The 25,390-nt window shown below is 44.9% G+C and overlaps 1 protein-coding gene across 1 annotated transcript in view; it reads right to left on the reverse strand.

Moving 5' to 3' along the window:
* me1 (malic enzyme 1, NADP(+)-dependent, cytosolic) overlaps window positions 1-25,390 on the reverse strand; it is a 481,492-nt gene that overhangs the window by 40,859 nt on the left and 415,243 nt on the right. Inside the window, exons 10-11 of the mRNA XM_063040862.1 lie at window positions 20,727-20,832; window positions 15,159-15,301 (exon numbers count right to left, since the gene is read on the reverse strand). Coding sequence (XP_062896932.1) covers window positions 15,159-15,301; window positions 20,727-20,832 — 249 coding nt within the window. The remainder of the gene's footprint in view (window positions 1-15,158; window positions 15,302-20,726; window positions 20,833-25,390) is intronic.

The raw sequence follows: 25,390 nt of genomic DNA on the forward strand, positions 1-25,390 counted from the left end.
GAGGTTAAAGTGCAGATCGGAATAATATGTGCATAGATACATAAATACCAACATGTATTTACAATCGCAAACACGACTTTGATGTGTGTTGCATGTATTTACAATGTAGACAGCATCTGAAAAGTGGTTTAAAGGGTTTTACACTACAGTGCTCCAGAGACAGGGGGAATAGATAGATGGTTGGGAGGGGGGGGCTAACCAGAATGGTTCATCAGAACTTTTTCATCAAGAAACTTTTAAATTGGTGTGAAGCTTTTATTTTAATAGCCCTCCAGCACTTTCCAGAAGGGAGATTTTGGAAAAGGCAGCTTACAGGGTGGGTCGTGTCTGCAATGATTTCTCCTGCCTGTTTCTTTGACCTGGACACATGGGTGTAATTAGGCAGCACAATCTCATCGGGTCTGTTACTGTGCTGTATCTCTAAAACAAAATAAACAGTTGATGCTTCAGGCTGAGATCCTTCAGTTGCTGCCTGACCTGAGTTCCTCCAGCATCGTCCGGCATCAATTCACGTTCATGTTACATGGCCATTCAACCAAACACCTGAATACATCCAAACGAAACAAGACACAGCACCAACAGCACACAGCACAAGACACATATAACACATATGGTTACGTTAGCAGAAAAACAGTCACAAAAATATAGTATAGCCCAAGTGCGAGGAAATCTGCAGATGCTGGAAATTCAAGTGACACACACAAAAAATGCTGGTGAATGCCTCAGGCCAGGGGGCATCTATTGGAAGAGGTACAGTCAAAGTTTCGGGCCGAGACCCTTCGTCAGGACTAACTGAAAGAAGAGCTAGTAAGAGATTTGAAAGTGGGAAGGGGAGGGGGAGATACAAAATGATAAGAGAAGATGGGAACGGGAAGGGCTGGAGCTAAGAGCCGGAAAGTGGATTGGCAAAAGAGATATGAGAGGATCATGGGACAGATGGGAGGACTAGGGAGAAAGAAAAAGGGGAGGGGGGAAGCCCAGAGGATGGGAGGGGGGAAGCCCAGAGGATGGGCAAGGAGTATAGTGAGAGGGACAGAGGGAGAAAAAGGAGAGAGAGAAAAAAATTTTATTAATAATAATAAAAGATAAATAAATAATGGATGGGGTACGAGGGGGAGGTGGGGCATTAACGGAAGTTAGAGAAGTCAATGTTCATGCCATCAAGTTGGAGGCTACCCAGACGGAATATAAGGTGTTGTTCCTCCAACCTGAGTGTGGCTTCGTCTTGACAGTAGAGGAGGCCGTGGATAGACATATCAGAATGGGAATGGGACATGAAATTAAAATGTGTGGCCACTGGGAGATCCTGCTTTCTCTGGCGGACAGAGCGTAGGTGTTCAGCGAAACGGTCTCCCAGCCTGCGTCGGGTCTCGCCAATGGATAGAAGGCTGCTTCAGGAGCACCGGACGCAGTATATCATCTCAGCCGACTCACAGGTGAAGTGTCGCCTCACCTGGAAGGACTGTCTGGGGCCCTGAATGGTGGTAAGGGAGGAAGTGTAAGAGCATGTCTAGCACTTGTTCTGCTTACATGGATAAGTGCCGGGAGGGAGATTGGTGGAAGGGGTATAGCCCAAGTATCTGAATGTCATGGCCTGTAATTTGATGGTGTTGTCCTAGAGCCACGATTTTGCAAGAACAAACACAAGCTAATGCAGCTGCAGACAAAGGTAATCCACCTTGCTTCCCCCTGAGTGAATACTGGAGAGCTGATGAAGAGATATCTGAATCTCCCAGCCCCGACCCGGATATAGTGAGGAGCACTACCAGTGGACAGTCAGACGTGATAACAGACAGTGAAGGGAAACTGGGCTCAGAAATAATTGGAGATGAAGCTGCGTTCAGTCAGGGGGCAGAAGGTACGAGTGATAGACAGGGCGAGGCATCCCTAAGTAAACAGAAACAGTCACAAGCAGTGGCTGAGGCTGGAGAAGCTGAAGATAAGATAAGGAGGTCCCAGAGAGTCAGTAAAACCCCAGATAGGCTGGCATAATATGCACCTAGGAAACAGAGTGTTGAACCAATCCCAATAGTGAGATATGTTACTTACTTTCACAAATGGATTGAGGTTCCTGAAATCTCGAAATTCATTTGAATACTTTATTATTAACAATGGATTGATAAGTTGAAGGCTTACAAAGTCACGAGGACATGACTATTTTTTAGGGGGGGAGAATGCTTACAATGTCCTGGTTAAGAACATATTTTATTGTATTTCTGCTACTATGCTGTGAAGTATTTGTATTTTAGCAGTTTTTCTGCAAACACAGTGTGTTTTGTTAGTCAAACTGCATAAACTAGTGTTTTGGCTTTGGCTCAGGTTATTTGCTCAGTCTGGGAATGTTGTGTCTGCCATCTGGGTAACGTGCTGTAACGTTCTGTCCAGTAGGATATCATGGAATATTTGAGACAGCTGGGCAGGATCAGATTTCTGAAGGACAGCAGTCTCATTTTGGGGTCCTTTTGTTGGGAGGTGTTGGAAGAGGAGGTGTGAAGAAGAGCACAGAGAAGACATTTGGAGGATCTCACCTGAAGGGGACACCTTATTGCAAGGAGAGCTTTGTGCAGATGAATGGTTTCAAGGAGGAAGTGCCAATACTCTGAGCTAGCCAGTTTGTTCATGACGTTCTCCAAGGGAAATTCGGTTTGTGGCTGGAGATTGGGGTTCAGCACCGTGAGTAAAGCGATAACATCCAACTACTGTGGAAATGAGCTCCAACGTTTATATGCACATTTAGACCCGTTTAACTGTAATGGGCCCTTTTTCATTTTCATTTTCTATTAACTGTTTGTTAAAGTTGAAATATCAGTAAATATGCTTCCACTTTAATTTTATTCTGGTGTACGATCTGCCATTTCCTGGTGAATGATAACTTTGCATGGGGCAGTATTTACACAGCATTCACCACAATATCCGTTCCCTCATTGGAACATTCTCACTTTCCCATTTGGATGAACCCAAATCATACTGTGTGGCTTACTGAAGGTGACCTTCTCACCATTACCCATGGGATGATGAGTCATGTGGCTGTTAGCCCGAGTTAATTATCGAGCCTGGTTTATTACATCCATGGTGAGAGGGTTACATATTTATTTAGCAATCTGGCATGCAACAGGCTCCTCCAGCACTTCAAGTCGCACCACCCAGCAACCCCTGACAACCCTGAGTTAACCCTAACCTAATCATGGCACAATTTACACTGACCAACTAACCTACCTGGTATGTCTTTGGATTGTGGGAGGAAACAGCAGCACCCAGAATAAACCCACACATTCCACAGGAAGGACGTACAATCTCAGTCCAGAGGGTGATAGTGTAGTTTTTCACAGATAAAAGCAGCGGAGGTGTTTCATGTTTCAGAAAAACCACAACAGCTCCTTTATTGTAACCCAAACGCTGAACACAAAGCATGGTAAAAGTACTTTACACAACTGCAACATCACATCAGACCAGCCTCTTGAAGTGAATCCCAATTCAATGTCGGTGGCTGTAAGCTATGTATGTTTCCACCAAATATATTACCTTACGCAGGCCCCCACTGAACTCACTAAAACCGGCATTGTGAGCCTGTCTGGAGCCTGGCTGAGGTCCAAAGTTTCAAGGGTGGAGCAACAGCAGAGACCTCCGTCTGGTCCAGAGTGTAAATGCTCATGGCCATGTCACGATGGCACGGCATGGCAGTGGAGTCCTTCAACTTGGTAGGCTGGTTTAAGGTGATCTACCAAAATATGTTCAGGTTTACCCTCTCATCTGTGATAAACGTTTTTTCTCCCCATTGCAAAATGCAGAACGGGCCATTGGAAAGGGACTTAAAAGGATGTTGGTGTGTATCACGGCGGACAAAAACAAACAAGGCGGAATGTAGGTTAACAAGAATGTAAGAGTGCTGTACTCCATGATGGGAGGTAGGAATAGGTGTGCAAAGGAATTGAACTTACTGAGGAGGGTGGAACACTATTGAAAGCCTAACTGGTTCAGGAATAAAATCACCTGGCACTTGTAACAGCTGCCCATACACCAACTCAGCCACAAATGACTTCAGGTCCTCTTTTCGAGCTATTCTGAGCTCCAGCAGGACCCAGAGGAGACAATCACGCCAACACTCAGCCATCAGGGAAGCCCTCAGAGCAGCCTTTAAAAAGCAGTGTAACCATTCAAATAGGCCGTTGGACTGTGGGTGATGCACCTGATGTGATGTAGCTTTTCACAGAGGTTCTGGGCCATTGCCGCCCAGAGGACTGATATGAATTGGGGACTGCGGTCAGAGGAAATATCAGATGGGCTACCAAACAGAGCAACCCAGATGAGGAGAAGATGGCAACGCGACACAGCGCGCGTGGCTGCTCCGAATTGATATGGTATGTGTTAACTAGGGGCCGTGCACAATCCTGATTTGATGGAGACGGACGTGAGAAGCACAGAGGAACATCTGGAGAAACTTCTGAAATGCCCGCTTCGCTGCCGCTGCTACTGTGCGATCGAAAATCTCCGGAGGGGAAGCCCCCAACTCCTTGGCTTTGCCTACTGTCTGTTGCCAGGGCCGGGGTTGAAGCGCTCGGCAGAGATGGTGCTCGGTGTCGGAGGGCTGGTTGGAGGCTCGAAGTTTTCAGACGGACTCGGAGTCGGACTGTGGTCGGGTGCTTCCAGGATGCTGCATCGGCAAGTTTATGGCGCTGGAAGCTCAATGGTAGGGAGAGTTTCTCCCTTCTACCGTCTGTGTGAGATGATGGGACTTTCGAGAGACTTTGAGACTTTTACCGTTCCCATGGTCTGTTCTTTATCAAATTACGGTATCGCTTCGCACTGTTGTAACGATATGTTATAATTATGTGGTTTTTGTCAGTTTTTTTAGCTTGGTTTGTCTTGTGTTTCTGTGATATCATTCTGGAGGAACATTGTATCATTTCTTAATGCATGCATTACCTATTGACAATAAAAGAGGACTGCGCATCCTCATAATCTAATCTAATCTAATCCAATGAATGCCAGAGCCACATCTGTGGCTGTCATTGATGCTAAAGAGATGACCTCTGGCCTCCTGGTGGAACAGTCCACCATGGGAAGGAGGTGCGTGAAACCAGAGGAGGGGGAAGAGGACCAGCAAGGTCCACATTGACATGGCCAATCCTTCGCACAGGGACCTCCAAAAGTGCCAATGGTGCCTGGACACGATGGTTAATTTTTGCCCATTGGCAATCCGCGCACGCTGCAATCCAATCATGCACATCCTTTCTAAGGCCGGTATCACACAAACCTTAGTGCAACCAGTTCTGTGACGCCTTCCAGCCAGGATGTGAGAATCCACGTATGAAGTCAAGAGCAGTTTGCGGGCACTATGGGACGAGGGCGACCAGTTAAGACATCACATGGGAGAGAAACTCCACCTTCCCCGAAGCCAACTGTAGGCCTATGGCTTCTGTTCGGTAAGCCTGGATCTCTGGGTCAGTAGTTTGGTCAGCTGCCATGCCGGCATAGTCAACCCCTATGTGTATGGCCTCAACGGCTGGCCAGGAGAGGCAATCAGTCACAACATTATTTTTCCTCTGACATGTCCTTATGTTGGTGTTCTTGCTGACCGGGCTTATTGATGTAGAGAAAGGAGGAATGATGCACTGCTGCCTGACTGCGTGGAGACTATCAGCTATTTTAGCAAGCTCCCTGTACTCCTTCACGTGTCATTAGTGAGGACCTTGCGAACTTGTTGAGACATTTGCTGCATGAAGAATTCATTAAAAATTTTAAAAAAGGATGGTGATTTCCCAAGGGAGACAGCATGTGGTCAATTAGCTCCAACAGCTTAGCATCACCGAGGCCGGACAGGGAGAGCAATTGTTTGGTCCGCCCTGGCTCCAATAGTCCAAAAGTCTGTAAAAGGTGAGTTTTCAGTGAACAGTATTTTTCATGTTCAAGCGGGTGTTCATGTACGCTCACCACTCTCACAGCTGTGGAGTTTCCAAGCAAAGATACCACATAGTAAAATTTGATGTCATTGGCTGTGATTTCTCATGGTATGAATGGGGTCTCAGCTTGTACAAACTGAGCTGAGCTTTGGTACTGAAATACTGACAGTTTCAAAGCCACTGCATTAGCTGACAGGTTCAATAACTCTGGAATCATCTCAGAGCATTGGGGTAACCAATGTAAGTTTTTGTAAATAAAAGTCACGGAGGTGTTTTATGCATAAGAAAAACCGTAAAAATACAGCAGGGTTGGGTACTTCGCCCACTGTTCTACTCCCTCTATACCCATGACTGTGTGGCTAGGTATAGCTCAATTTCCATCTATAAATTTGTTGATGATGCAACCATTGTTGGTAGAATTGCAAATGGAGATGAGAGTACATACAGGAGTGAGATATATCAGCTAGTTGAGGGGTGTCACAGCAACAACCTGGCACTCAGAGTCAGTAAGATGAAAGAGCTGATTGTGGACTTCAGGAAGGGTAAGATGAAGGAACACATAACAATCCTCATAGAGGGTTCAGAAGTGGAGAGAGTGAGCAATTTCAAGTTCTTGGGTGTCAAGATCTCTGAGGACCTAACCTGGTCTCAACATATGGATGTGCTATAATGAAGGCAAGCCAGCAGGTATATTTCATTAAGAATTTGAAGAGATTCAGTTTGTCACTTAAAACACTCAAAAGCTTTTATAAGATGTACCGTGGAGAGCATTCTGACAGGCTGCATCATTGTGTAGTATGGGCGGGGCAGCGGTGTGCTACTGCACAGGACAGAAAGAAGCTACAGAAAGTTGTAAAGTTAATCATCTCCATCTTGGGTACGAGCCTCCATAGTATCCAAGACATTTTCAAGGAGTTGTGCCTCAGAAAAGTGATGTCCATTATTAGGACACCCATCACCCAGGACATGCCCTCTTCTTATTGTTACTATCAGGAAGGAGGTACAGAAGTCTGAAGGCAGACACTCAGTGATTCAGGATCAGCTCCTTCCCCTCTGCCATCCGATTCCTAAATGGACATCGCACACATGAACACTACCTCACTTTTTTCTCTTTTTTCTCTTTTTTAAAAAAGTATATATTATTTCTGTTTTTGCACTATTTTTAATCTATTCCATTCACACACACACACACACACACACATATATATATATGTGTGTGTGTGTGTGTGTGTGTGTGTATATAGATATAGATACATACTTACTGTAATAGATTTACTGGGTTATTTATTATTATTTTTCTATATTATCATGTATTGCATTGAACTGCTGCTGCTAAGTTAACAAATTTCACCACACATGCCGGTGATAATAAACCTGATTCTGATTCTGTTTCTAACAACCAGATATGCAGGTGCACCTAATAAAGTGGCAGTGAGTGGCTGGTGACTTTCTGCTACGAGTGGTGATCCCATCCAACTGGAAGTTACTGAAGCATGATGCAGTTCTGTTCTGCGGCAGGGCCTTGGACCTTGATAGAACAAAGGCTTGGGCCTTGGTAGGACTGGAGGCCAGATATGCAGGTCACAGCTTGAGGGATGCAGGAGTGAAAGACTGGATTAACTTTATTTGTCACGTTTACTTTGAAGCATTGAGTGAAATGCTTTGTTTGTGTCAAATCAAACTGGCAATGTTTCTGCTGAATGGCCTGCACAAGTTGCCATGTTTCCAGGGGCAACATAGCAACCCCTCAATGCATTAACTCTAACAGTGCGTCTTTAAAATGTGGGAGGAAAACAGAGCACCTGGAGAAAGCCAACATGGTCATGGAGAGAAGGTACAAACTCACCATAGACAGCGGCGGAAATCGAACCCCGATATTACAGCTTGTTTTTTAAAGGAATGTCCTAACCACTACACTACCACACTGCCTCAGGAGTGGGAGACAGGGAGAGAGAGGTGAAGGGAGGGAGGGAGGGAGTGGAAAGGAAGAGGGGGGAGAGAGCAGGAGGGGAGAAGAGAAGAAAGGGGGAGGAAGAGAGGAGGGAGGAAAGAGGTGGAGGGGAGAAGGGGAGAGTGGGGAGTAAAGGGAGGAGGAGAAGGAGGGGGAGAGAGTGGGAGGGGAGGGAGTGAGGGAGGAGGAGAGGGAGGGGGAGAGAGTGGGGGAGGAGGAGAGAGGGAGGGGAGAGACAGGGAAGGGAGGGGAGAGGGGAGAGGGGAGAGGGAGTGGGGAGGGGGAGAGGAAGGGCTGGTGGAGGGGGAAGGGGAGAGGGGGAGAGGGAGGGGAAGAGGGGAGGGAGAAGGGGAAGAGAGGAAGGGGAAGAGAGGAAGGGGAAGATGGGGGAAGAGGAGGGTGGAAGAGGGGTTGGGAGGGGAAAGGGAGGGCGTAGAGCGGGTGAGAAGGGAGGGGGAGAGGAGGGAAGGGGAGGAGGGGAGAGGGGAGATGGGGAGGGGAGGGGAGGGGAGGGGAAGGGGGAGAGGGGAAATGGGGAGGGGGAGACAGGAAGAGGGGAGGGGGAGAGGGGAAGGCTAGAGGGTGGGGGAGGGGTGAGAGGAGGGGGAGAGAGGGTAAGAGGAGAAGGGGAGGGGTATAGAGGGGCAGAGCGGGAGAGGGGAGGGGGTGAGAGTGGGTGAGGGAGGGGAGGGGGAGCGGGAGGGGAGAGGAAGAGGGGAGAGGGTGTGGAAGGGAAGGGGAGGGGAGAAGGTGGGGAAAGAGAGGAGGTAGGGGGGAGAGAGAGTGGGAGAGAGAGAAGGGAGAGAGGGAGAGGGCCAGTGGGGAGAGAGAGGAAGATGGGGGAGAAAGAGTTGGAGTGCGGAGACAGAGGGGAGAGAGAGGAATGAGAGAAGGGGTAGTGAGAGCAGAGGGGAGAGAAAGAAGTGAATGGGAGAGATGAGAGAGGGAAAAGAGAGGAGGGGAAGGGGAGAGTGACTGGGTGAGAAGAGTGGAAGAGGGGAGATGGAGGTTTTGAGGGAGGGGGAAGGGAAAGGGAGAAAGGGAAGGAGAAGGAGAGAGGAGAGGGTTCAGGGGAGAGAAAGGAGAGGGGAGGGAAAGAGGGAGGGGTGTGGGGAGAGTGGTGGGAAAAGGAGAAGGAGTGGTAGAGAAGGAAGAGACAAGGAGGAGGAAGGGGAGAGGGAGGTAGAGAAAGAGAGGGGAGGGAGAGGGAGAAGAGAGTGTGGGGAGAGGGGGAAGGAACATGAAGCAAGTCAACCTCTGATTTCTGATGGGTTGTGGTGGGGATTTGGGATGGAAAACTGAATAAGAAACCTTTTAAAAGAGGGGTAAGGGATCAGGGGGTAACAAAGGACAGGGATATTTAGAAACATTTTTTATTCTCTCACACTAACATGCATAATATAATCTCTACTAAAGAGTGTCTTTTATATTATCAACAGCACGTAAGTAGGATTGATTAATTTGTGCTTTATGAATTTACTTAGTACTCTTTAGGATAAGAGAACTTATCAAATTACTTTACAACCACTTTGACTCAATTTGAAACACATTTTAAAAATATCCAAAGTTCATAACTACTCTATTATTCAAATATAATTGGTAAATTGATTTATTATTGACACGTACAGTGTAAAAAAAGACACTTGTATACCATTTCTCCACGGTGCATTGAGGTAGTACAAGTTTAAACATTAACAAAAAAAAGTGTTACGGTTACAGAGAAAGGTCATTGTACTGTCTCTCCACCCATGAATGTGTGTTTGGGCACAGCTCAAGTCCAGCCTATAAATTAGCCAATCGTAGGCAGAATCTCAGAGGGCGGCGAGGAGGAAAACAAAGTCAGATAAATTGGCTGGCTGAGTGGAGTTGCAGCAACAACCTTGTACTCAATGTTAATAAGACCAAGGAATTGATTGTGGACCTCAGCAAGGGGAACTCAGGGGAACCCACACCAGTCGTCATCGAGGGATCAGAAGTGGAAAGTGTGAGCAGTTTCAAGTTCCTGGGTATCAGTATCTCTGAAGCCCAACATGTTGATGCAATTACAAAGAAGGCACAACATCAACTGTGTTTCATTTGGAGCTTGAGGAGATTTGGTATGTCACTGAAGAGTGACCCAAGCAAATCGCTACAGATGAGCCATGGAGAGCATTCTACTTGGCTTCATCAGTGTCTGATACAGAGGGGCCACTGCATAGCATTAGGAAAAAAAGCTACACTGCATTGTAAACTCAGCCAGCCCCATCATGGGCACTAACCTCCCTAGCATTAAGGACATCTTCAAAAGGCGATGCAAACAAGTAAAATGGTGGCCTGGTGATTAGTAGTTAGTACAATGCTTTACAGTCCCAGTGATTTGGGTTCAATTCCCGCTGCTGTCTGTAAGGAGTTAATATGTTCTTCCTGTGGCCACGTGGGTTTCCTCTGGGTGCTCTGGTTTCCTCCCACAGTCCAAAGAAGTACAAGTTGGTAGGTTAATTGGTCATGGTAAATGGTCCCGTAATTGGGCTAGGGTTAAATCGGGGGTTGCTGGCAGTGCACCTTAAAGGGCCAGAAGGGCTTATTCTGCACTGTACCTCAATAAATAAAGACATTTCTTCTTGTTATCTTAAGTTATGGTTATTATTTTTATATATTACAAGGTACTGCTGCTGTAAAACAACAGATTTCACGACATTTGTCTGTAATAACAAACCTGTTTTGATTCCCAGATCATTATTTTACACTCAACAGTTTGCCTTTGAGCTTGGTGGTATGTGCTTTCAAGCTTTCAGTTTTCTGCCTCGCAATATTGGGATATACAAAATAAAATCGATCTGATTGTCTTTGTTGGTAACTGAGCTGGCCATAGAAATCAAGAGAACTCTCTATCTCAATGTCCTTGGTGTAACATTTTTGTTCGATCAGCAGCTTGTAGAACAATACAGTATTTCTGAGAAATGTAACCCAAATGTCAGCTAAGATCACACACTCATCGGCAATCGAATTCAAATGTACATGTAAGCAGGAAGCGAGAATGATAGAATTAGAAGTATATCTGTTACAAATGGGAAAGTTAGCGACATTTAAATGTTGGTTCTACGATGATGACACATTAGTTTTAAAACATGGAGCATAGACCAGTAGAGCAAAGGACAGGCTCTTCAGCCCACAATGTTGTGCTGATCCAATTAAATTAGTAGTCGAAAGGGCAACTAAACTAATCCCATCTGCTTACACAATGTCCATATCCTTCCATTTCCCTCACATTATGTGACCATCTTAACCTTTCTTGAAGTGTCTAATGTATTTGCTTTTACCACCAGCAGCACATTCCAGTCACCCACTACTCCCTGTATAAAAAAAAATTGTCCCTCACATCTCCTTTGAAATTACTCCCTCTCACCTTAAATGCATGCCCTCTGGTATGGGGAAACCACACTGTCTATGGCTCTCATAATCTCTCAGGGAGCTATGAACTTGGATGCTAAGATCCCTCTGCTCATCAACACTGTTAAAGATCTTGTCCTTAACAGTGTACTGGCTCGTTACATTTGCCCAACCGAGGTGCAACATTTCACATTCGTCCAGATTAGACTCCAGCTGCCATTTCTCTGCCCACCTCTGCAACTGATTGTACACTGCTAAGTATACCTGTAACTCTTTAGACTGGTTCCATTGTAAAAGTTTACCTGTTGCTATATTGTGTATCGAGATTAAAGAAAAATATTGAAGTCTGTAAACGGGATGTTACCTGGATTAGAGGGCATGTGCTATGAAAGGCCGTTATTCTTTGGAGCAGAGGAGACTGATGGGAGATCTAATAGAGGTTTATAAGATTATGAGAACAGTGGACCATAGGAGAAAGGGAAGGAAGAGGGGATAATTGGTCACATGGGTATAAGTATGTGGCACTGTTTCATTGGGCCCTGTTACCATTCTGTATCTCTAAAAATAATAAATAGCTTTTAGGCAAGTGGAAAGAGTTTTAAAAGGAAACTGAAGGGTAAGGTGCTTTTTTCATCTATATGTATTCATTATCTGGAATGCACTGATATAATCAGATAGAATGATTATGTTTAAGAGGCATTCAGAAAGACATTTAAATTAGCAGGCTACAGAAAGGTGGAAACCAAAAGCAAGCAAACGGGACTGGAGTGAATGGGCATACATGTCAGCACAGATATGGTGGAGTGAGGAGCCCCTCACTGTCCTCAATGACTCACTCAACGGGTAACAAATTAATGCTGTCAAAAGTCACTTCAACCTCAATGCTTCTTTTTTCCAAAAGTTTATTTTACCCGCCGACTCCGAAACTCCTATGTGAAATCCATTAACGAATGATGACAGGTGATACAAAAATTGGAGGACAACGTAGGAGAGAAGGCTTAGATTGATTTTAGAGTAGGTCAGCACAGCCTAGTGGGCTGAAGGGCCAGTACTGTGCTGTAATGTTCTACATTCAAATCATTTATGGGAATCTGTTCCATTAATTCTATCTTGTTAATCAATTTAGTCGTGAATGGAAATATAAAGGAAGAATTTTCAGACATTTCTTGTTAAACATTTACCCTGGAAATTGCTGTGCTTCTGTTGTATTTTGTTTGACAGTACAATCTTGATTATGATTATGAACCCAGGAGGAAGAGCTTAAGAGAAAGATGGCGCCTAACAGTGACTCTTTTGCTTATATTTTCAGAAACAGCTCTATTCCTATCTTTAATATCTCTGTTTTTCCCTTTCAGGGTTCTTTTAAAAACCCTGACCTGGAGTTACGCACTGACTTCAGTTCTTTACGGGAATGGGGCCCGCTCCCAGGGTCTCACGACTGACCGCTGTTCGATATGCCAAGGACACAGCCTAGAAGACTAGCGTGCCGTCAGGGTTCCGGGATTTCGTGGCTCTGGAGGTGGGCGGATTCAAGGTCTGTGCTGCCACCGCCTGATGTGGGAGTACACAGCAGGTCGAAAGAAGCAAGCTGGCTGCGGGCTGTGTGCCCAGAGACCCAAGTTCTTTGGGCACAGAGCTCAGAAAAAGCGACGCAACTGACTTTTAACATCATAAATCAGCGAGTTGTTTGTTATGTCTCCCCCCTCGCTGTGAAACGGGAATATCTCTTTTTCCCTTATTAGGGAGAGAGAGCCTGTGGTATGTCGAATTACCGAATGAACGAGTAGTCATTGGGGTACTGCAAGTCTGTGTCTTTACTGATGCTTTGCTGCACGTTTGAGTGCTCGGTGGGGGGCAACAATGCTTTTTTGCTGGTGGGGGAGCGGGTGTCATTGCTCTGCTGCTGCTTATGCGTGGGTGGGGAGGTGGGGGGCTTTAGGGTTCTAACATTTAACTGTCATTCACTCTCTGAGGCACTCCTCTGTTTTCGTGGATGTGTCCAAAGAGGAAGAATTTCAGGATCTATATTGTATACGTTTCTCTGACATTAAATGTACCTTTCAATGAGTCCTGGGGAAGGGTCTTGGCTCAAAATATTGACTGTTTACTTCTCAACATAGATACTGCCTGACCTGCTGAGTTCCTCCAGCGTTTTTATAGCGAGAGGATTCGAGTACAGGAGCAGGGAGGTACTACTGCAGTTGTACAAGGCCTTGGTGAGACCACACCTGGAGTATTGTGTGCAGTTTTGGTCCCCTAATCTGAGGAAAGACATCTTTGCCATAGAGGGAGTACAAAGAAGGTTCACCAGATTGATTCCTGGGATGGCAGGTCTTTCATATGAAGAAAGACTGGATGAACTGGGCTTGTACTCGTTGGAATTTAGAAGATTGAGGGGGGATCTGATTGAAACGTATAAGATCCTAAAGGGATTGGACAGGCTAGATGCGGGAAGATTGTTCCCGATGTTGGGGAGGTCTAGAACGAGGGGTCACAGTTTGAGGATAGAGGGGAAGCCTTTTAGGACCGAGGTTAGGAAAAACTTCTTCACACAGAGAGTGGTGAATCTGTGGAATTCTCTGCCACAGCAAACTGTTGAGGCCAGTTCATTAGCTATGTTTAAAAGGAAGTTAGATATGGCCCTTGTGGCTACAGGGGTCAGGGGGTATGGAGGGAAGGCTGGGTTCTGAGTTGGATGATCAGCCATGATCATAATAAATGGCGGTGCAGGCTCGAAGGGCCGAATGGCCTACTCCTGCACCTATTTTCTATGTTTCTATGTTTCTATGTTTTGAGTGTGTTGCTCTGGATTTCCAGCATCTGCAGAATCTCTCGTGTTTATGAGGTCATTTGTTACACTCAGGCAAGGTTATCTTCAAAGATACCATGATTGCACAGTTACCAATTACCCAAGATATTGTTGTGTTATCAGTGTAATTCAGAGTAATTTATTACATGTATATTGCAGCATAGGGTGGCGGGGTGGAGATACGTCTCTACCAAAGGAGGTGTAAGGCGCTCCTTCCCTCCGATGGCCTGCAGGTCACCCTTGTGCAAGGTGAAGCACCTGCTTAGTCCCCTCCCCCCATCCCACCAATCAGGGTCATGTGAAGCCATGGGAGCAGGTGATGGATGGACGTATGAGCAGCTGGTGCATATCACAAGTCCTGGTTATGTGACCACTTTCGTCAGACAGGCAATCTCTGAAGAGTAGTGATAATGGCCAGGGTAAAGACAATGGCCAACTGAAGGCAATGGCAAACCACTTCTGTGGAATTTGCCAAGAACAATCGTGGTGGTAGATCATGATGGCCCGTGTCATATGAAACAGCACATAAGAATTGTCGTCTGTGTTGGGAGCAACTTACAAGTGTCACCACACATTCCAACACTAACGTAGCATGTCCACAATACTCACCAAAAAACCTCAAGCCACAACAACAGTAAGAACCAGCACAAAACACAACCACAGCAAAACAAGCCCCTTTCCCAGCCTCCAAACCCCTCACACATCAACCTCATTGAAACCCATCGAATATTGAAAGGTAGTACAGCAGACGTGCAGAGGATGTTTCCAGTAGTGGTGGAGCCTAGACTAGAAGCCTCATACTAGAAGGGAATCCATTTAGAACAGAGATGAGGAGGAATTTCCTTAGCTAGGGTGTTGAATCTGTGAAATTCATTGCCGGTGACAGCAGTGGAGACCAAGTCATTGAGTATATTTAAAGCAGAGGTTGATAGGTTCTTGGTTAGTCAGGGCGTCAAAGGTTACAAGGAGAAGACAGGAGAATGGAGTTGAGAAGGAAAATAAATCAGCCATGATGGAATGGCAGAGCAGACATGATGGGCCGAGTGGCCTGATTCTGCTCCTGTGTCTTATGGTCTAACCATTAATGAGCTTCAAACGCCAGGCTGCCCTGAGAAACGAGATACAGTACCTCAGTCAGGTGATAGCACTGCTCAGCGGTGCACTCTGCTTTGCTGGTTGGATTGCTCAGAGCAAATATAATTGGATGCTTGTTGAAGCTTGCCATGTCTTTGATGATCTGCTCAGTAAATGCACCCGCAATGGCCGAAGCACCTGGAAGAGAAAAGGCAAACAGAATCAATGCAGAGGATCTCAATTCACTCTGAGTGTTGACCACACAGCACAGAATAATGTGTTATTGTTACATAGCTCCGTCATGTGAGTAAATTGTGCCATGGTAGCATAGTGGTTAGAGAAACATTATTACAGGTCGGGGCAAAGAACTGATTTAGTTTTTATTGGGCAACACAGTGCAAAGTAGACTCTTCTAGCGCTTCGAGCCATACTGCACAACCCCCGACAATCCCCATCAACCCTAACCTATTCACAGGACAATTTACAATGACCAATTAACCTACTCAGTACATCTTTGGATAGTGGGAGGAAACCACAGCACCTGGGGAAAACCCACGCACCGACATCTTACAGAACGGCGCCAGGATTGAAATCTGAACGCCCCAAGCTGTAATCGTGTCAGCGACCACGATGAGTTCAGAGTTCCATTCTGGCGACATCTGTAAGGAGTCTTTATGGAATACCTAGATTTTCCCCAGGTATTCTAGTTTCCTCCCACAGGCCAAAGACATATCGGGTAGGTTAACTGGTTATTGTAAATTGTCTCGTGACTAGGTTAAATCAGGGTTCTCGGGGCAGTGCAGCTCAAAGGTCTGGGAGGGCTGATTCCGCACTGTATCTCAAAACAAATATAAAAGACAGCAGAAACTACGGGAGCTAAATCACATCATGTTTTTTATCACAGGCACAAACACGCTGAGGTAAAGGACCTGCTGAACTTGAGTGAATACCGAAGATCGAAGCCTGAAGATTGATTATAAGTCCAAAAGTGGAGGCCCGATGGTAGTACCTTGAGTCTGTGAATCTCTGCAAGTCCTCAGGAGGCTGGAGGTGTTCTTTCCTGGGTGTGGAGGTGTGTGTGCGTGTGCATGTGTGTGTGTATGTGTGTGTAAGAAAATATTTTGCTGCCTTTCTTGCTTGTGTTGTTCTCAATGTTATAGGCGTGCTATGTGGCACCAGAATGTGCGACGACGCTTACGGACTGCCCCAGCACATCCTTAGGTTGGTGTTGGTTGTTACCGCATTTCACTGTATGTTTCCATAAGACACTGGAGCAGATGAAGGCCATTTGGCCCATCAAGTCTACTCCGCCATTCCACCATTACTGATCCATTTCTCTCGCAACCTCATTCTCCTGCTTTCTCCCCGTAACCTTCCACGTCCTGACTAATCAACAACATCAACGGGCCTTATATACACCCAATGACTGGCCTACATAGTCACCCGTGGTAACAAATTCCACAGAGTCATCACCCTCTGGCTAAAGAAATTCCTCCTCATCTGTGTTCTAAATGGACATCCTTCTAATCTGAGGATGTGTCCTCTGGTCCTAGACTCCCCCATGATAGGAAACATCCTCTCCACATCCGCTCACTGTAGGCCTTTCAATGTTCAGAAGGTTTCAATGTGATTCCCCCCTCATTCTTCTAAATTCCAGTGAGCACAGGCCCAAAGCCATCAATTGCTCTTCATATGACAAGCCCTTCATTCCTAGAATCATTCTCGTGAACCCGCTCTGAACATTCTCCAATGTCAGGACATCCTGTCTTAAATAAGAATCCTGTCAAAACAATGGCCAATTAACCTACAATTAAGAGTCAGCTGAGGTCGGGTGCTTCCAGGGTGCTGCATCGGCAAGTTTGCGGCACTGGAAGCTCATGGAAAGGAGAGTGTTTCTTCCTTCTACCATCTGTGTGAGATGATGGGACTTGCGAGAGACTTTGAGACTTTTTTTTACCATGCCCATGGTCTGTTCTTTATCAAATTATGGTATTGCTTTGCACTGTAGTAACTATATGTTATAATTATGTGGTTTTTGTCAGTTTTTCAGTCTTGGTTTGTCTTGTGTTTCTGTGATATCATTCTGGAGGAACATTGTATCATTTCTTAATGCATGCATTACTAAATGACAATAAAAGAGGACTGCGTGTCCTCATAATCTAATCTAATCTAATCTAATATTCTAGTATGGGATGGCACGGTAGTGTACCAATAAACATAATGCTTTACAGCACCAACTGTAAGATCAGTGTTCAATTCCCACCGCTGTCTGTAAGGAGTTTGTACATTCTCCCCATGACCATGTGGGTTTCCTCTGGGTTCACTGGTTTCCTCCAACATTCCAATGATGCACAGGTTAGGGTTGTGGGCATGCTATACTGGCATTGGAAACGTGGTAATGCCTGCATGCTAATGAGCACAATCCTCACTGATTTGAATTGATGCAAATTTATCTGTGTGTTTTGATGTATGTGACAAATAAAGCTAAACTCTTAATCTCACATAGGATTATGAGTTCATGTTTCAGATTCCCTTACATAACTCCTTGCACCACCAGAACATGTCTTCTGCCCCTGAAAGCAGAATCAAAAATCTTTCACTCACACCCTTTTCTCACCATCATAATTCTCCCTTTTGATTTTGATAGTAAAAGTTGCAATGTTCATTTCAATATCTGAGTTACTCTTTAATTTTCCTTTGTTACTTTGATTACAGCTGTACTGTTTCCTTTTGCTTTTCTTTAAAAAAATCCTTATCCTTTTGACCTCGAACATAATTTCCAATTACTGGACAGTTAGAAATTTTGCCATTTAAAATATCCATCTATTTATTTATTTAACCCAAAATTCTTCTCTGCATGTTTTCGAATTGTTTAGATTGCTTAGGTTTCTGGAAACGAATATGTAGATGACATTAACAGTTTGCAGTGAGGTTTCTCAGTTAGTTATACCTGAAAGCTGTTCACTTTTCTTGTTTATTACAGATACGGAGTTACACAGCATGGAAATGGGCCCTCCAGCCCATCATGACTATGCTGACCAAGATGCCTTTCTAAGACAATCTCATCTGCCTACATCTGACGCATAACCCTGTAAATTGTTCCTATCCGTGTGGCTGCGTCACCTCCTCCACGTACCCATCGCCTTCTGTGTGAAAATATTCTCTCGCAAATCCTCTTTAAATCTTTCCCCCGCCCCTCACCCCGCCGCTGCCTGTAAGGAGTTTGTAAGTTGTCCCCGTGAATGTGTGGGTTTCCTCTGGGTACTCTGGTTTCCTCCCACCATCCAAACACACACCGATTGGTAGATGAGTTGATCATTGTAAATTGTCCCGAGATTAAGTTAAGATTAAATCGGGGTAGTTCGGTGGCATGGCTCAAAAGGCCAGAAGGGCCTATTCCGTGCTGTGTCTCAGTAATAAATAAATAAATCAATCAATCAATCTATGTCTTCAAATTCTAGACTCCCCTGCGCTGGGGAAAAAGTCTTCAAAAGTTTGATTCCCCTACCCAGGGCCAGTGTACAGGATCAGAAAAAGCTGCAGAAAGTTGTAAACTCCGCCAGCTCCATCATGGGTTCTAGTCTCCCCAGTATCAAGGGCACCTTCAAAACGCGATGCCTTGAACAGACAGCATCCATCACTATGAATCCCCATATCCCTATCACCCTGAAACCCCATCACCCTCTTCTCATTGCTACCATCAAAGAGGGCATACAGGAGCCCGAAAGCGCGCGCGCGCGCGCACACACACACACACACACACACACACACACACACACACACTTCCCCTCCACCATCATATCTCTGAATGGACAATCAGCCCATGTACATTACTCATCATTTTTCTCTCTTTTTGTTCTACTTATTTAATCGCTTCTAAATACTACTTACTGTAATTTATCATTTTTTATTATTGCAATGTACTGCTGTCACAAAACAACAAATTTCACGACATATGCCAGTGATTTTAAACCTGATTCTGATTCTGAAGACTATAATCTCTACCCTTCCCATGCTTCTTGTAATCGTGCGAGCCTCTCTAAGTGCAGCCCTCAATCTTTACTCTAGGAAATGCTTTCACAGCCTTATCCAGGTTCCCCTTGAAACTCAAACTCTCCAGTTCCAGCATTATCCTTGTGAATCTTTGTGATTTAGCTCCTATGGAGGGGAAGAATAATATCATGAAATAAACTGATATCAAAGAAACGTATTACTTTGGTTTATTAATGTTTGGATGTCTGCAGTCACATGCATCATGAGCTCTTCAGCATGGTAAATACTCAAAAAACTGATGCAACTTTGAAAAACAAACCTATGTAATTTGGCTACCTTAATAATAAAACAATTCTTTGATAAACTACATGAACTAGGAATGGAGCATTAAGTCTTATAAAGTTATCGTATTGTAATTCCTTAGTTGTATCTACAGGAGGCGCTGCCTCAAAAAGGCAACATCTTTCGTCAAAGGCTCCCACCATGCCACCTTCTTGCAGCAGCCATCAGGCAGAAGGAGGCAGAAGCCTAGAGTCCCAAACCACCAGATTCAATCACTGCTACTTCCCTTCAACCATTCAGTTCTTGATCAGAATCACAATCAGCTTTATCATCCCTGACACAATTCATGAAACTCGTCGCTTTGTGGCAGCAGTACAGTATAATACATTAAAAAATTTATTATAAGTTTCAATAAAAATATCTTTAAAAATAATTAATGCAAAAAGAGGGCAAAATAGTGAGGTGGTCTTCATAGGTTCATGGACCATTCAGAAATCTGACGGCGGAAGGGAAGAAGCTGTTCCTAAAACATTGGGTATGTGCCTTCAGGCTCCTGTTTCTCTTTCCTGATGGTAGTAATAAGGAGAGGGTATGTCCTGGGTGTTGAGGGTCCTTCAAGATGCCCTTCGGAAGCCTTTTGGGATCCTGATTTTGTCTACCAGCTGTTGAGTCTAACACAGGGTAAATACACAACAGGTTTCCGAATTGCACAGTCAAATTTCAAAGAACATCAGAAATTCAAGGCAGATGTAGTGATATATCACAGGCATTTCCTTCATAAAACAGAGAATAGTACCGCACAGTCTAAGCCCTTCAGTTCATGGTGTTGTGCCGACCTTTTAACCTACTCTGATATCAATCTGACCCTTCCCTTCTCAAGAGTCCTCTGTTTTTCTTTCATCTACTTGCCTATTAAATCTCCCTCACGTATTTACCTCTATCACCACCCCTGGCAGCGTGTTTAATACACCCACAACTCTCTGCATTAAAAAAAACCTACCTCTGATATCGCCCCTATACTTTCCTCCCATCACCTTAAAATTATGCCTTGTATTAGCCTTTTCCAACCTGAGCGAGAAGTTTCTGGCTATCCACTATCTCTATGCATTTTATCATCTTGTACATCTCTATCAAGTCACTTCTCATCTTCTTTCACTCCAGAGGGAAAAGCCCAAGCTCGCTCAACCTATCCTCATAATGCATGCTCTCTAGTCCAGGCAGCATCCCTGTAAATCTCCTCTGCATTCTCTCTGAAGCTTCCACACCCACCCTAGAATGACGTGACCAGCACTGAATGCAATATTCCATTTAGGTAAGATTCTAGAAGCAATCTAAAATTCCAACCTACCTATAAGGGCAGTAGGTCTGAGATCCCGAACCACATCAGCCAGGTTGCTTACTTCAGGATGTGGGTGAGCAAATTGTAATTTGTGCTCAGACAGATTGGCACGTCCCTTAGAAACAAAAGAAATCAGGATAAAAATGCCTTATTTTATAAAAATATTGTATGAAATATCATGTGTCATATTTTTCTCTTTGTCAGTCACGGGTATTTGGAATTTGAAAATGCCACCCATTGAACCAGTAGAAAATTAACCAGCATGCTTGTAAGTTTTAATTCAAAAATAATTATTTTAAAACTGTACTATTTAATTCTCACACAAAATATGAAGGAACTCAGCAGGTCAAGCAGCATCTATGGAGGGAAATAAATAATTCGATGTATCAGACCAAAAAACTTTGTTAGAGCTTTTTCCTCAATAGATGCTGCCTGACCTGCTGAGTTCCTCCAGCATTTTGTGTGTGTTGCTCTGAATTTCCAGCATCGACAGAATCTCTTGAGTCTATTTCATTCACTTTGCTTTACTCATCTTTCCCAGCAGATGGCACCATTTCACACAGCATTGTTTTCAGGGCACCTTACACTCTAGAACTGTGGCTAGTGGCAGTCATGTGGCAGTATCTCCATGCATAAAAACATGCAGACGTGGTCAAGAGGTTCAGTTGTTGTTCAGACCAAACATCAGAATGGGGAAGAAATGTGATCTAAGTCACCTTGACTGTGGAATGATTGTTGGTGCCAGACAGGGTGGTTTGAGTATCACAGAAATGGCTGATCCCCTGGGATTTTCACGCTCAACAGTCTCCAGAGTTCACAGGGACTGGTGTGAAAAACAAAGAACATCCGGTGAGCAGCAGTTCTGTGGGTGAAAACAGCTTGTTAATGAGAAAGGACAAAGGAGAATGGCCAGACTGGTTCAAGCTGACAGGAAGGTGACAGTAACTCAGACTGTAATGTGTTACAACAGTGGTGTGCAGAAGAGCATCTCTGAATGCACAACATGTTGAACCTTGAAGTGGATGGGTTACAGCAGCAGAAAACCATGAACGCACACTCAGAGGCCATTTTATTAGGTACAGGAGATACCTAATAAAATGGTCACTATATCTATATTACGTTGGCAAGAAGGTCGGTTAAAGTTAGAATGAAGAGATAATTTCCACGTTGGCAAACTGTAACAAGTGAGGTGCATAGGGATCTACACCATAACTACAGTGGGATCATCTATTCTAGTTTTCCCTGGCCTTCACCCCTCCCGTCTATTACCTCAGTCACTGCACTGGAAGCACTTAATACTGCTTTTTATAATGTTGTTTACATTGGAAATACATGCTGGAATTTATGCATTTATGCACATTTTATTCCATAACTAATTTTATTTTTCATATAATTTATCATTGCTGAATGTTGTTTTGTGTTACATGTTACGCCAACACACCACAAGTTCCTATTACATGTAATTGTATATGGTGAATAAAGTTGATGCTTGATCTTGACTATCATTTAATAATTGCTAGAAGACAATGGAGCAGAATCAGCCATTTGGCCCATCAAGTCTGTTCTGCCATTCCATCATGGCTTCTCAACTCCATTCTCTTGCCTTCTCCCCGTAACCTTTGATATCCTGTCTACTGGGACCGTAAGACATAGAGGCACTGAGCATATTGCAGCCAGACTTGGTGACAACATAAGATAGCCAGAAAACAAGTTGCCTGGAGGGAACACAGGTCTTCCGGGAAACAGTGGTGTCATCCACTTTGGAATCATAATGCTTAAATGGAGCGGGAATGCTGAATGTCTCCATCCTGGTTCCCCTCTTACCTGTTCTCTTCTCCTCTCCTGTTCTCTCTGGTGCCCCTTCTCTTTCTCCCATGGTCCACTCTCCTCGCCTATCAAATTCCTTCTTCATCAGCTCTTTACCTCTTCCACCTATCACCTCCCTACTTCTCACTTCAACCCCCTCACCTGGTCTCACCTATCACCTTCCAAGCTTGAACTCCTTCCCTTTCCTCCACCTCCTTATACTGGCTTCTGCCCCCTTCCTCTCCAGTCCTGATGAAGTGTCTCACCCAAAACTTTGACAGTTTATTCCCCTCAAAGGTGCTGCCTGAGTAGATTAGTTCCTCCGGCGTTTTGTATGTGTTGTGCAGAGGGATACGAGTGACTTGGTTATGAACACAACAAGTAATTAGGAAAGTGAAAAGGATGTTGGCTTTCACTGCAAAGGCAATGGAATATAAAAGTAAAAGACTTGCTACAATTGTAAAAGGAGTTTAGAAGCACAAGGAGTCCTATTGAAACTTGTAGCTTTAGAGAGAAGGGAGTGTTGACAGCTGCCTTCATGAGGAACTCTGGAACAAGAGGGCATAATTCAGAGTAAGAAATTGTCCATTTATGGTGCCATCGGATGAAGGGAATTTCTTCTCTTTAAGTGTCCTGAGTGTCTGGAATTCTCTGCTCCAGAGAGCTGTGGAGACTGACAGAGTATGTTCACAAGACCAGAGCAGACGAGAGGGGAGTTAGGGATAAGGGAGGCAGGGTGGTAAGTGGAACCAAGAATAACGTTAACATAGAAACATAGAAACATAGAAAATAGGTGCAGGAGTAGGTCATTCGGCCCTTCAAGCCTGCACCGCCATTTATTATGATCATGGCTGATCATCCAACTCAGAACCCCGCCCCAGCCTTCCCTCCATACCCCCTGATCCCTTTAGCCACAAGGGCCATATCTAACTCCCTCTTAAATATAGCCAATGAACTGGCCTCAACTGTTTCCTGTGGCAGAGAATTCCACAGATTCACCACTCTCTGTGTGAAGAAGTTTTTCCTAATCTCGGTCCTAAAAGGCTTCCCCTCTATCCTCAAACTGTGACCCCTCGTTCTGGACTTCCCCAACATCGGGAACAATCTTCCTGCATCTAGCCTGTCCAATCCCTTTAGTATCTTATACGTTTCAATCAGATCCCCCCTCAATCTTCTAAATTCCAACGAGTACAAGCCCAATTCATCCAGTCTTTCTTCATATGAAAGTCCCGCCATCCCAGGAATCAATCTGGTGAACCTTCTTTGTACTCTCTCTATGGCAAGGATGTCTTTCCTCAGATTAGGGGACCAAAACTGCACACAATACTCCAGGTGTGGTCTCACCAAGGCCTTGTACAACTGCAGCAGTACCTCCCTGCTCCTGTACTCGAATCCTCTCGCTATAAATGCCAGCATACCATTCGCCTTTTTCACCGCCTGCTGTACCTGCATGCCCACTTTCAATGACTGGTGTATAATGACACCCAGGTCTCGTTGCACCTCCCCTTTTCCTAATCGGCCGCCATTCAGATAATAATCTGTTTTCCTATTTTTGCCACCAAAGTGGATAACCTCACATTTATCCACATTAAATTGCATCTGCCATGAATTTGCCCACTCACCCAACCTATCCAAGTCACCCTGCATCCTCTCAGCATCACTCACAATGGGCCAGATTGCTTCCTCCTACTCCTGTAATAGCAGCATGGTAGCCCCGCGGTTAGTGTAACGCTTCACACTGCCGTCTGTAAGATAGGGGTTCAATCCCCGCTACTGCCTGTAAGGAGTTCTCCCCACGGCCGTGTGGGTTTCCTCCAGGTGCTCTGGTTTCCTCCTACATTCCAAAGACGTACAGGTTAAGGTCAGTGACTTGTGAGCGCGAATGCTGGCGCCGGAAGCACGCCGACACTTGCAGGTCGCCTGCTACACAACCTCAGACTGTGTTGATCATTGGCCCAAACAACACAGTTCACTGCATGCTTCCACGTTCATGACAAATAAAGCTGAACTTTTATCTTCACTGCTTACATTAGAACAAGGCTGATCCTGATTTGAATAAGGTTAACCCTATTCCCATAACCCCCTTTCTTCCCTCCCCTAACAGATTTCTGAATGGACAATGAACCCATGTACACTCCCACTCCCAGTGCAGGCACATCCAGCCCTGGGACACCAGGCAAGGTTATTTGACTCCAAACAATTGATTTATTGATCATTACAGAATGTCTTTCTGGTGCTCCCTCTTCCTTCCCCTCTTCCCTCTGTCCCTGCCCCCTTCTCACACTCAGTCCACAATCGACACCCATATCAGAATTGGGTTTATTATCACTTACATATATCATGAGATTTGTTCTTTTTTCAGCTATCGGTACAGTGGAATACATAAAATTACTACAGTACTGTGCAAAAGCCTAAGCCACCCTAGCTGTATATGTACGGTAAATATCTTTATACAAGGTATATAAAATGACACTGATCAAAAGAAGAAGACTCTTATGTCAAAGTGATCTAAATTAATTACAAATATAAAACACAAAATAATTGATTGCTTAAGTATTCAGCCTCCCTTAATAATAGGCATCTGTTAGTCTCGTGAGACCATGGATTTGCGCCTTGGAAAGTTTTCCAGGGTTCAGGCCTGGGCAAGGTGGTATGGAAGACTGGCAGTTACCCATGCTGCAAGTCTCCCCTCCCCACGCCACCGATGTTGTCCAAGGGAAGGGCACTAGGGCTGATACAGCTTGGCACTAGTGTCGTCACAGAGCAATGTGTGGTTAAGTGCCTTGCTCAAGGACACAACACGCTGCCTCAGCTGAGGCTCGAACTAGCGACCTTCAGATCACTAGACCAACGCCTTAACCACTTGG

Source organism: Mobula hypostoma, chromosome 2 (assembly GCF_963921235.1).
Source record: "Mobula hypostoma chromosome 2, sMobHyp1.1, whole genome shotgun sequence".
NCBI lineage: Eukaryota > Metazoa > Chordata > Chondrichthyes > Myliobatiformes > Myliobatidae > Mobula > Mobula hypostoma.